Below are 12,786 nucleotides of genomic sequence, written 5' to 3'. Positions count from 1 at the left end.
AGGCTAGGAATCAGCAAAGAAAAGCATGTGCATTGTGCAAAGCAACATCTTCTTGGAGGGAATGCTTAAAAATGTTGAGATGAAAAGTCTTTCCCGAAGGTTGCCAGCACAGACTTGGGTCAGTTGTGTCATGGAGAAGGTCAAACCAAGCTTGTGCCAGGCTCTGTGTGACTATCTTGGGGTTTCATGTTCTTTCTGTATTCTGATGCCAAATAAACATCTATCTGCAGAAAGAAAATGTTTATATAATAAGCACCTGTCTTTTAACAGCTCATGTGCCAGTGGGAATGTATCTGTTTGATACTGTGCACATGCACTGCCATTTGAAATCAACTATTGATGGAGAGTCACACACTTCAGCAGAGATCAGGTCGATTTGTTTTGGACTAAAGGGAAACATATCTGTACGGTCCAGAATACACCACCTGGCTGTATGTAATTAGCAAAGTAGATATGTACAGTTGAATACTAATGCTATGAATGGTGTTACTTGGTGCCATATTACCTGTGAAGTAAAATGACTAATAGCTGTCTTTAAAATTTATTTGTACCAACTCTACTTACCTTTTTTTCAAAGTCCCAGAGCGTTTAAAACAGGGTATCTTGTGCTCCTAGCAGACAGTCAGTCAAAGGGAACCAGGAGTAACAAAAGTATCCCTGGCAGCAGACAACTTCCTATTGCAGGGGCAGCAGCAATTCCTCCTGGTTCACTTGGTTTGTACTGCACCTGGAAGAGAGAGTTCAAAGTGATGGGTACAACTTTTCATGGACTCATACTGGTAACCGCTCTTATCTTTTGCAGATGCTTGTGCTCAATAAGACAAACAATGTACCAGGAAAATGCAGCATCTTGCCTCCTTATTCAGCCTAATCAGGTTGCAGGACACATCCTCTATCAATGGCTGAAAAATTCACCTCTGATTCAAAATGAAAAACTTTCAGGTGTCTGCAAATGTAAAACTCCTGACATTACTGCAGCAAAGTACAGCTTTGCTGTTACTTGCTTATCTTGGGCACATTTTTCTGAGTTGACTGCTGTTGAGTGGAAACAGAGTGAGGGAAAAGAAAGAATTAGAGACTGGACTGTGGTTTTCTCCATCACCCCTAGAGGTACTTCAGAGCCTGGTGAGGAGGGAGGCTCTCTGCAGCCTGTGTAGCAGTTAGGAACCCCATTTTAAGGTACCTAGCAGTGATTTAATTGCAGCCCAGAAGAATGCAAGATGACAAAGAGGAAATGCTTTATCCATAGAACCTGGGCTTTTGGTGTGCTATACCCTTGTGTGTTTATTACACTATAAATGCATTTCAGATAGAAAGTCAAGTTTTATTTATATGGTTTTTTATGTGTAAATAAAACTTTTCAAAGTACTAGAATAAAAAGGCTTTACGTTTGCAATGTACCTGGATTTCCCTGCCACTTCCCTGCAGGGCTTCTAGTTACACATTATAAAGCAACAGTTTTAAGCTCTTAGTACTGAAGAGGATGCAGTTTGTCACCATCTCTCATTTGCTTTTCCTTCTACACTACTTTAGCACTTAATTAACTGTAAATGGTTTATTAAACTAAATCCCCTGCCCAGACTGGGATGTCCCTAGGCAGATGTGCCAGTGCACCAGCCCTAGCCAGGCTCTGGGGTGGGGGAGGGAGGGGACAGCCCTGAGTCCCCTGTCTGCCTGAAAGGGTGCCTCATTGCTGGGATTGGGGTAGGGGGTGGCAGGACTGCAGCTCTATACAAACCCCTACTCTCTCCATATACACTCAGCATGGGTGTGGTGGGGAGCAGCTGAGGGACCTGGGGAGTTCAGCCTAGAGAACAGGGGGCTGGGGCGAACCTTCTCGCTCTCTACAGCTGCCTGAAAGGAGGTTGTAGCATGGAGGGTGTTGGTTTCTTCCCCCAAGTAGCAAGGGATTGGACAAGAGGAAATGGCCTCAAGTTGAGCCAGGGGACATTTAGATTGGATATTAGGAAAAAAATATTTGTGGAAAGGGTTGTCAGGCATTGGAACAGGCTGCCCAAGGAAGTGGTGGAGTCACCATCTCTGGAGGTGTTTAAAAGGCATTTAGACAAGGTTCTTAAGGACACGGGTTAGTGCTAGAAATAGGTTAGGTTATGGTTGGACTCAGTTATCCTGAGGGTCTCTTCCAACTGAAATGATTCTATGATTCTATATGCACACCCCTATAAACACACACCTTAAGCATCCTATTCAAGTCCCGTACAGACCTTCACATACATCCTCTGTGCACTTCCCCTATACGCAAGCCATACATTCAGCCCAGAAAACATATATACATTCCAGACATATTTCACTCACATCCCATACAAGACTATAAACACATCTTGCTATGCTTCCCTATACAGTCTCCATACATATACTGTTTACACCCCCCATATGCACCTTATGCAACAGCCACTTCCCTATACACTCTCGCACACATCTCATATAGCACCCACAAGCACCCCTATACAATCTTCACACACCCCACATACAGAGCTCTATACACTCCCCCACACCCAGCCGCCCCACCTGTGCGAGCCGCACTCCACAGGTGCTGGGCTGCTGGCCCGGCATGGCCGGCCCCTCCCCACCACCACCGCTCGCTGTGGTGAGCCCAGGACCCCTCCAGCCCCGCGGCCGCTGCCTAATAAGGCTCCGAGGCGGCCGCCGGCCCGCTCTGGTGGGGCAGGGAAGGAGTTAAAGGGAGCCGCGCCGACCGCAGCGAGTATCGCCGCTGGGCACCGCTTCCCCCGCGGGCTCCGCGCTTCCCCCGCTGCCGGAGTGCGCGGGGCTGTGGCTGCCGGCTGAGCCGAGCCGAACGGCAGGTGGGCTGATCCGGAGGCGCCGCGGCCGGGCCGGGCTGGGGGAGTTCAGCAGTGAGGCGGCTCTGGTAGCGCTACCCGGACCCACGGGGTTCGCCGTGCCGGCTGCGCTCCGGGACGCGGAGGGAAGCCCGGGGCGGGTACCCGTGAGGAGCCCGGTGCATCCTTGGGGCGGAGAAGGTGGAGTAGGCGGAGAAGAAGGAGGGGAACCTGCTTCTCCAGAGGGACGGGCAGTCCCGCTGCAGTGAGCCGGCCCAGCGGCGCGGGCTGCGGGCACATGCTGGGCTTGGAGCATCGGAGCCGCGGGTTTTCTGCGGGTGTTCCAGCCCAGCTCCCGTCTCTGCACCCGAGAGAGCGTCAGTCGGGCTCCTGCAGGGAGAAGGGCTCATCTACGGCTCCCCTCCCAGAGCGCGTTAATCTGAGAGCAAGTAAACCGGGCAGTAAGTACTTGTCATCTTTTATGTGTGATTTGTTGTAGTTTTATTGTTCTTTGTCGGCAAGTAGCGAAGGACAGTTAAGAACAAGCATTTATAGGCTAGGCTGTAATGATAATCTCCTGGGCTCTCCCTTAGATTTCTGAGCCTTTCAAATGTAAGGGTGCATATGTGGAGATGTATGCAGAAATGTTCCTTCACTGCACATCTACATCTTTCACGTTTCAGATAATATGTATGCTTTTCTTTCAACTTCTGCTGTTTTCAAAGTAATTTGTACCCTGTTACACAACACAGTGCCTCAGTGAAGTATAAACCCTGGTGACACCACTTAAACATATTGCATAAGGATGGGAGAAGGAGATGGATGCTTAAAATCATTAACTTAGTAGAGGGGGAGGAGGATGTGAAATCATTTATCAGTGTGTTGCCTTCACGCTATGGAGCAATTTGCTTTTTGGGATTCTTTGCCATTTAATCCTCTTTCCTGTGTGTGCACATCTGGACTCTGGCCTGGCACTGCTCCTTGCACTTGGACTGGGAGTGGCACAGCAGATGAGCAGGAGCTGGAGACCAGGGACAAAAAGACAGAGAATCCTCCCCTTCCCTTGCAGTTTAAAAATACGTTTTAGCCACAGCTCTGTTGTCTCCAGGGTAAACCCATAGGAGAGTCAGGAAACAGAATCAAAAGTGTTGTGAAGCATAGATTATGTTGTCTACAGAGGGAATGGCTGAGAGGATAAATGCAAATACCTGGTTCCACACACCCTGCTTCTGAGAGTTTTCAAGCACTGAACCCTATGGAGGGTGAGCATGGACTTACATGACATGCAGAAGGTGTGTTCCCCACTAAGACTCTCCAAAATGACACCACCTCTTAGTGTAGTGCTGGAAATATCATTTCTGTCAGGGAAGCTGTAAGGGAAGGAATAATTCCTCTCACGTTTTAAATCCCAGACTGAGTGACTATCTCCCTCCCCTTACTTCCTACACATGTTTATTTTTTTTTTTTCTTAGTGACTTGCATTATTATTTGTCAAATATGGTATGTGTCTTCCTGTGCAACTTCATATTTGCTGAGATGTTTCTGGTACTAAGCTCTAAGAGTGCGCTTTAGGAGCTTTTTCTTTTTAAACCAAAATTATATTTACTAATAACTGTCAGATGGCATGAATAGTTAATTTTATACTGACACATGTTCACAGTATTTTATGCTTCCTCAAATGATACTCCTGTAGTTAGTTGCTATACGCACGGTAGTTTTGTAGCTTGTGCTCACTGTAACACCTTCCCGTAATACACTTATGTTGCACTCATCCTTAGCATTTTGTGTTCTAACGCGATAGGACAAGTGTTTTAACTCCAACACTAGTTGGGTGACTTTGATCGTAGTACAACAATGTTTGCCACCAGAGGACCAGCGACTATAAGGATTGGCAGCACATTCTGTGCTGGTGTGTGGTTGTGGTGTTTAACCTCTGTAGAGAGACATAAGCAGAAAAAATAAGTGCCTGGTTTAATATACATCACAGCTAGGATTTTATGTAAATGTGGGAGGCTCACACTAGTTAATATCACTGACCCAAATTTTATTGGTCTTGTAGGGAAATTTTAACAGGTCTGCTGCAAAGAAAGTTAGAAATCTGATACTTTGTTGCAAGCATCTCTCCATAGCTTTGGTTGCCTTACTACATGGTGCAAAGGAGGATGAAGGAAATAAGTCAGTGAAGTTCTGTTGGTTTGCATGTATAATGTTGAAAGGGAATTTATACAGTCTGAAACAAGCAGTGGTTATGTATTATCATTGGCTTAAGTTAAATGTAAGAGATGCAGGATTTTTCACCAGTTTTTGGTCTGTTTTGAGTTCTCCCTGACTCCTCCTCTAAGATCATTAGGACTTCCTCTGGGCGATGATCCTATTTTTACAGTCAATCAAAATCCATACCAATATCCTTACGCAGGCCAAATACACTGTATTAGAAAGACCATAAACCAATAGCTACAAATTACTTTCAGAGCTCTCCTAAAACAAAATGCAGATGTAAATAGAGTTCAGAACTGCTCCAAATGCTGTTGTGCTTGTCTAAATCTGGAAAGTGTGCTCAGAAGCTCTGTTTGAGAGCCATGTAGGGAGAGGGATGAAGTTTTTGGTCAGACTCTGGAGAACTGGGAGTCATAGTCTGTGGTTGTTGGACTTGCCTAGGTAGTTTGGGTTCAGGCCTGAGCATGGGCTGGAGGGGATTCTGGACTGTTTCATCCTGTTCTCGCAAAAAGACTCATCTGATTTCCTTCATAAACCTGCCACATTCATAAAAAAATACACTGCAGTTGTTTGCTTTTGCTCTTTTTAGAGCTTTAGAGTTTAGAACTTTGCTCCACAGCTATGAGTTAGGAGGTAACAAATGTAATTTTTTTTTCTCTGTCTGGTTAATACTCTCTTTTCTCTTTGACGCTAAATTATTCATTTTTAAGTTCTCATTGGAAGATAGGGTGTTCTTTCTCTCATTGCACTAGAAACATGTTGCTACACCTGTTGCAGTAGACTTCTTAAAATGTTTTCTGAGCCTGAATAATGACAGTGGCATCCACTGTTCCAGACAGGATCTTAGCAAGCCTTGCACAGCTGCCTTCATCCCCTTCGCTGATGGAAATGCTTCTGTGATGTACTTTAGGATTACATATGCTGTTTGGATTTCAGCTCTGCGTGCAGAGAAGATATGATGAATCTATAGTGCTGAAAAGGATTCACTAGTGAAAGCAGATGGAGCCAGGTAGGATGGACTCTTGACTTCTTTTGTTTTTTAGTGGGTTTGGTTTTTTGTTTTTGTTTTGTTTTTTTTTGTTTAGTTTTTCAGAGCTTTAAATGTCATTTATGTTGTCTGTGATTATGGTATGAGTTTTCCTAAAATATGTGTTTTTCTGAGCAGTTGTAAAGGGTCTGTTGAATGTCCTACAGCAAGGTCTGTCTCTAATAATGTCTTCATTAAACCTTTCTACAAACAGAAGAGTATACTAATTGCCAGACTAACATGTCATTTGGCTCTGTGAACAAGCTACTGAATGTTAACTTATGAATGGAAACTTAGAAGGATCATCTACAACCTGCTACATTAAAGAAATGCCGAAATAAAATTAAAATACATTTCAACCTCTCTTGTTGCTGTTGCTAATAAAGCTGATATAGAATTCCAGTGTAACTTTACTGGGAATCCTGACTAATTCAATAAACTTTTTTTGCCTCTGACATTTCAGCAGCTGCTCCCTGTATAAAAGCTAGAAATAACTGGTTCTCCTTTGGTAAGAATGAAAGGAGACTTGAACTCTATAGAAACGAGGAGATTAGAACTCCATGAGGCATATACCCATTTAATGCTGCTGAAAACCAAGCCTGCTTGAATAATCTTAACTCTCACTTCTGGTGAGCAGAAATTCTAGGGAAAAAAGAGAAATTCCCTCAGTGACTTATTAACAAAAGCTTTTCAGGTTTACTGGGATTTATCATGTGAGCCTAATCTACCTTTTGTTCATCCAGTTGGCAGGCTTAAGATTTAAAAGGGTCTGCAGAAACTCCTCCCCCAAACTCCTTATTTAATTAAAGAGGCTTTGTGCGTTATTTACCTTTGAAGCTTCCATTTATGTGGGAACTCCGTGTTGGGGTTAAAATATTGTAAAATATTTGTGAATTATGCATTATAAGCAGAGACGGGGGAAAAAAGCAGAAGCTCTGGCTGTACCTTCAAATTTACACCAATTTACATGGGTTCATTCAGAATGTCTGGAAATGAGGCCACTCCTACATAAATACTAAAGTATAAATACAGGTGTGTAAGTACAACAAATGTCCCTGACTCTGTGGGTGATTAAAGAGTCTGGATGCAAGACAGTCTTCATTTGCTTCTGTGGGAGCTCTCCACAGTAATCAAATGTGCAGTTTTGGCCTTGCACGTGCCAATATTTTATATATTTTGCTTTGGTGGTTCAGCAAGACAGGCTGATAGCTGCAGTTGGTTCTCTCACTAGTTCCCCCAGTTTCTTCTCCTCCCCCACTCCATTCATTTCTGTAGCTGTGAGCATCAAGTTGCAGATAGAGCAACTTCTGAGAGAGCAATGGGATGTGGCTCTTGCCAAAGGCAATTAAGTGCTTAGGATTACAGTGTGCTTTACAAAGTGTGTTCTTGCTGAATCCCTTTCCTCTTCTGCTTGCTGGCACAAAGCAGTTTCTTGGCACTTTCCTTTGTAATAACGAGTCTGAGCATTGCTAAACTTCACTACAGTGTGTCAGCTCTCTAAATAAGTCTAGCATGCTGCAGTGCCTTATGTTTTGAGGACAGTCTTGCTGGTGTTTCTTCAGCAAGAATCAGCTTGACCTCATCACCTCTGCTGTAATTGGATTAAAATCACTTGCTTGCCAAAAATATGGCCAGCTGATGGCATATTAATTATTCAGACTCAGGTGTTACTTTTTATGCACAGGATTCTTGGTTCCAAAGGTATTTTTAGGGCTTGTGATGCAGATGATGTGCCATAGGATACAGAATTGTCACAGATGGATGTTTTCAGTTATGTTCTTCATCAATAAAGGATTAAAACAGGCCACACTTTCCATTTGAAAGTAGAAGGTATAACCTGTGGGAGAAGGAAAAGATGCGCTAGTTGCCAGTCATGTGCTTCACTTGCTATTTTTTTCTTGTGAAACGTGATAAATTGCTGAGAGTCTACAGGTGGTCTGAGGCTGCAGACCTCCTGGCTGAGGAAAGTGAGTGATGGCATGTGGTGTTTTACATACCCACTGCAGTTTATTTCTGATTGCCACACAGCAGGTTGAGACCATTGCTCTGAGTTGTCTTTTTACCGCTGCTTCTGTTATTCTTCAGCTGCCTTGTGATCTGAGGTATTTGCAGAGCAACAGGATGATATCTGAACAGAAAGATGTGCCCAAAATGATACCAGAACTGTGTAGTGAAGGATAATCTGACCACAAAGCCTGTAGTTTCATCCCAAGACCTTTGATATAGTGTTTAAACCAGTGTAATCCAGCTTTTAGTGGGAAACGCCGCTAAGTAGTAAAAACCGCTATCCTGATTGTTAACCTCAGGAAAATATTAAGGGATGAGTGGGTAGTGGGGAGACCAAGGACTGAGTTGCAAATACTCTTACAAAGAGGATCAGGATTTGAGTCGCTGGAGAGACACAGCAGTACTTGGTCTGGCACAGGCACTCTCTGAGATATTTCAAAATGTGAAAGGCTCCCTGTTCTGTGAGTTAGCTGGTCTTATCTGCCTGGAAGTGCTGCAGGTTTCCTGTTTGCTTCTAAGGCCTCTAAGAATTGAGTTTTGCAGGCAAAATGAGTGAAAGTAACTACAGCTACCAGTTCTTAGTTCTGGTCAGGACATCATTGCATCTGATTTCACGGGGGTGTTGTTTTTTAAGTGCTATAAACTGATGAATACTCATGGTGCAAAATGATAGATAAACAAGGTGAGATGGGGATGTAAGATTTTCCGTACCTACTAAGCAACAGTCACGATTTACATTTAGAGCGTAAATATGCAGTGTAAATAATAACAAGGATGCATGCTTTAATACATTATCAAATGTATATGGTTGTGTAATAATATTTTCTGCAGTGTTAGCTCTTATGAAGTTGCTTCTTGTCTCTTAATGGAAGAAATGTATCATTCCATTAATATTTATATTTTTTAATTTTTTTTGGTCATGTATTTGGAATCAGTGTTGTATAAAAAGAAAAAAATAAATCACTGACCATCTCTCCTGAACAAGGATTAACAGTCTGACTGGATAAAGTGTGAAGGCACGTTCTGTAAGAAGAACTCAAGAAGTCTGGGTCAGGGAACCACTCTTTGTATGGTCTTACACTGTCAGTTATATCAAAAGGGAAGTTACAAAACCAAAGCAATAAGCAGACTGTGTTTAAAATACACAGGAAAGAAAAAATTGTCAAACATGGTCTGCTTTGCTCAGGTTCTTTACCTTGATCTTGACTTTCCCTTTGGTGGAAGAAGAGGAAGGTATTATGTTAATACTTCATGTCCGAAAGTGTTACAAGGTCTCCACTTCAGTAGTTCAAGTCCAGTCTAGTTTTCAAAGCAAGAAACCTCTTCTGTTTTGTGCAGCATAAGTTTACTCCGGCGCTGTTGTAGGTTGGATTGGTGGGATCTGCTGTTGTTTAAGCTCTGACACTGTGGTTGTGGTGGCCTCAGGGGGTGTATCACAGGCAGAGCCTGTGAAACCATTGGCTTTGAAATGTAACAGCTGGTGTATGGGTGTCTCACCCCCAACATCACAGCAGTGCAGCTCCTCTGACCTCAGCCGAGTTGCAGCATTCATGGTTTTCAGTAATGTGGGAGCGAAACTGTGCCCATATTCTTTTAACTGGTCTATTTAGCAGCTCTCTTCCATATGCAGTCTCCATGCTAGTGACAGGAGCTTCCTGGAACTGACAGGAGACACAAAAGACCCTCTTCTCTAAATCACTGGACCTTAAGAATATTGAAAGGATGTTACAACAATCCTCATAATACACCATTGTCAGGCTCTCTCTGAAGATGCCTGCAGTGGTATCGTACCTCTAAGCTTTCCAGAGGGGGTGTGATGACCCCACATGGAAGAAAATAGAAGAGTAATGGTTTGGGTGGCTGTGAGGAATTTTATGGTGCTGCTACCCCGGCTGTAACTTGAAACCAGCTGGAGGGATTTAGGGCTGACTGAACTCATATCAATATGACACAAGCAAATATCTGAGCATGTATCATGCAGTTTTTTTAGGAAGAGATCCTGGCTTGTGTGTCTGGGTGCACCTTTCTCACACACAGGGTGTGTTGAAAGGTTTGTTTCCTTTTCTTCCTCATTCCCTTTTCTCCTTGCTATTCATTTTCCTGTTCTGCTGCGTCACAGAAGTTTTTCATCTTGCTGTGAAAATGTCCATGCTCCTCAGTGAAGTGAACACATTTGAATGGAGAGGGATGCTGGTTTTTGAAGTCTGAACCTCAGTACTCCCAGGGGAGCTGCAGAGTTTGCATTCTGCACTTCCCTCAGCACTGCTCAGGGATGTGCCCTGGCACTGTGTATTAATAGTATTCTCACTGGAGAGTTCATGGCAAGCTACCTCTGTGCTGCTGGCAAAACAAGCTTGAGTCGGAGGATTTAATGTCTTATTATTTTCTTGGCAACCAATACAAACTTGTGACTGCTGATTCACATGCTGAGGAACAGGACCACCACAAACATTTATGAAGTCACTTATATAAATACTTAGTCAGCCCTTTCCTGGGTAGTCTCTGTTGTCTGCACGCTCACTGCAGGTAGCAGTATGGTGGCAGTGCTGAGGCAGGCTGTCCCTCAGGGTGCCATAGAATGTCCTGAGTTGGAAGGGACCCACAAGGATCATAGAGTTCAACCCCTGTCCCTGCCTATGACAACCCCACAATTCATGCCATGTGTCTGAGGGTGTTGTCCAGTCTCTTCCTGAACACTGTCAGGCTTGGGGCTGTGACACCTCCCTGAGGAGCCTGTTCCAGTGCTCCACCACCCTCTGCATGAAGAACCTTTTCCTAATGTCCCTGTCGTCTTTGCCATGGAGGACCTCACAGAGTGTCCCCAGCCCTCAGTGGCTGCCATATTATTTCCCTGACTCCTTGTATCCAGGTGCTTCTCTGGCTGAGGGAGGTTTTGGTGTGCGGGGCTCTGGCACACAATGGTTTTCCCTGCTGGGGACCCCTCGGCACCAGAGCTGGCAGGAACTGGCTGCGACCGGCTCAAGGTGGCTCATGTTCTCCTGACAGACCATCCTGCTGTGCAACTTGTCACTCACACCAGTTGCAATGTTGCTATGTGAGAGATGTGAATAAAGGTGTTGGCTATGGGGATGGCGGTGAGTATCCTGAGGGAATCCCCTCATGCTGAGGGGCAGGTGGGGAGGTAGGAGCTGTGCTATGTCCTGCAGACATGATTGGCATGAGCATGCACCATTTTACCTCAGCTCTGACCTGTGAGGCCTAAGCTTTACTGCAACTGAGAAGAAATTTTGTCCAAGTAACATTATTTTATCAACCTAAACATGGGTACTGGGCTACTTAGTGTCAATTAAGCACATCTCATGCAGAGTAAAAGTCAGTGTGGCTGTTTAAAAGGCTGTTTTATGCAAATTTTCTTCAAACACTTCTAAACTTAGTCAGCAGAAGTATTGCTCCTTCATTCTACTTGAATGTGTCATTATCTAGTTCATCTCAGATGACTAAAGTATTTAGTTTTCTATTCAGTCTATTTAGCTCTTATATGATGTGAAACTTGAAGTTATATTCCATCTGCAAGGTATTTGCAAGCTATAGCTGTGGACGTTGAGGTTTGGAGATGAAATCGTTAGTCCTGGTTAACCTGAACGCAAGTGGGGACTTGGTTCCTGACTGGACACAGTCACATCCAGAAAATGAGGTTGCAAATGTTAACAGCTGGCATGCATCTCAACAGCAAGGGCAGAAAGTGAGAGATGTAGGAATGGTTTTCCAGGTAAAATAGTGTGGACCTTACTCCTTCCTCCATGTGCATCATCTTGAGCTTAGACTTAATGTAGTGTCCTCTAATTGCAGAGTCTTTACCACTTGATCTTTTTGTGTTGTCTGAGATGGTAAATGTAAACATAAACATGTAAATATGTTTTAATACTGGATGTTATATTGTTTTGGTGTTTGGGTTTTTTAATTATTATTATATGGTACTTTGCTTGACAACTAAGGTAACTTGCCTTGAACTTGCTGTGATTGCTCATCGGTGCATGAGCACCGTGCAGTGCCCTGTATTTGTGCCACATACCTGTATAACACATTAGCAATGGATGATTACTGGTACTGGTGTAGGGAAATGCAGTAACATAGCCTACTTCTCACCAAATTAAGAAGAAAAATGCTAATGGTGTTTCACGTCTGTTCGTGCCTGTTATCTGTTCTGCAGTGAACAGAATTTACTATACTGCTTTCTAGTGCTAGTTCCTTTCTAGCCTGTTTTATTACAAACACAAGTTTTTGAGACAGTGTCGAGAGCAGGCATAAGAGTTATCTTTGTCAAATCTTGTTAATTTTTGGTCTGTATAGCATAGAATTATTTTCCCCAAGAATCAAACTGTAATATTTTCTTTTAAGACTGTAAGAGTTACAAGAAAATGAACTAAATTGAACCTTAAAACAAAGGATTTATTGTCTTGAAGACAAACTCACTGTAATTGGACTTCTTGTAAGGTTTGGTTTTTTTCTGTCCAAGCTTAGATTTCACTTACAAGACAGGAAATACAGTTTAGATTAAATTTTTTTGAGATATAAATAACTTATTCTCTCCAAAGATTATGCTAATTTAAAAAATGCTTCTACAACAAAACTTTGAGTTAACAATGAAGCTAAAAATCTTGATTTACCTGGTTTGGTAAAATAGTTACTTATGGATGTTTGGAGTGTGCGTACAAATGTAAAAGGTTCATTCAGGGGGAAGGGTGCTAAAAGAAAGGCTCTGGCACCTATATC

General features: G+C 43.3%; 1 protein-coding gene across 3 annotated transcripts in view; it reads left to right on the top strand.

The window, feature by feature from the left end:
* The first annotated feature begins 3,054 nt into the window (after positions 1-3,054).
* Positions 3,055-12,786, top strand: part of MYLK (myosin light chain kinase) — a 208,371-nt gene continuing 198,639 nt past the window's right edge. For 2 of the 3 annotated variants that reach the window (XM_082056742.1, XM_082056741.1), the window contains exon 1: positions 3,055-3,262. In XM_082056742.1, the coding sequence (XP_081912868.1) occupies positions 3,100-3,262 (163 nt within the window). In that variant the 5' untranslated portion in view covers positions 3,055-3,099. Of the gene's footprint in view, positions 3,263-5,940; positions 6,028-12,786 lie in introns of those variants that run through there. The other variant, XM_082056743.1, reaches the window with a different exon arrangement.

This window comes from Streptopelia decaocto (assembly GCF_964273445.1).
Source record: "Streptopelia decaocto genome assembly, chromosome: 6".
NCBI lineage: Eukaryota > Metazoa > Chordata > Aves > Columbiformes > Columbidae > Streptopelia > Streptopelia decaocto.
This window is presented reverse-complemented; position numbering and strand designations above follow the sequence as displayed.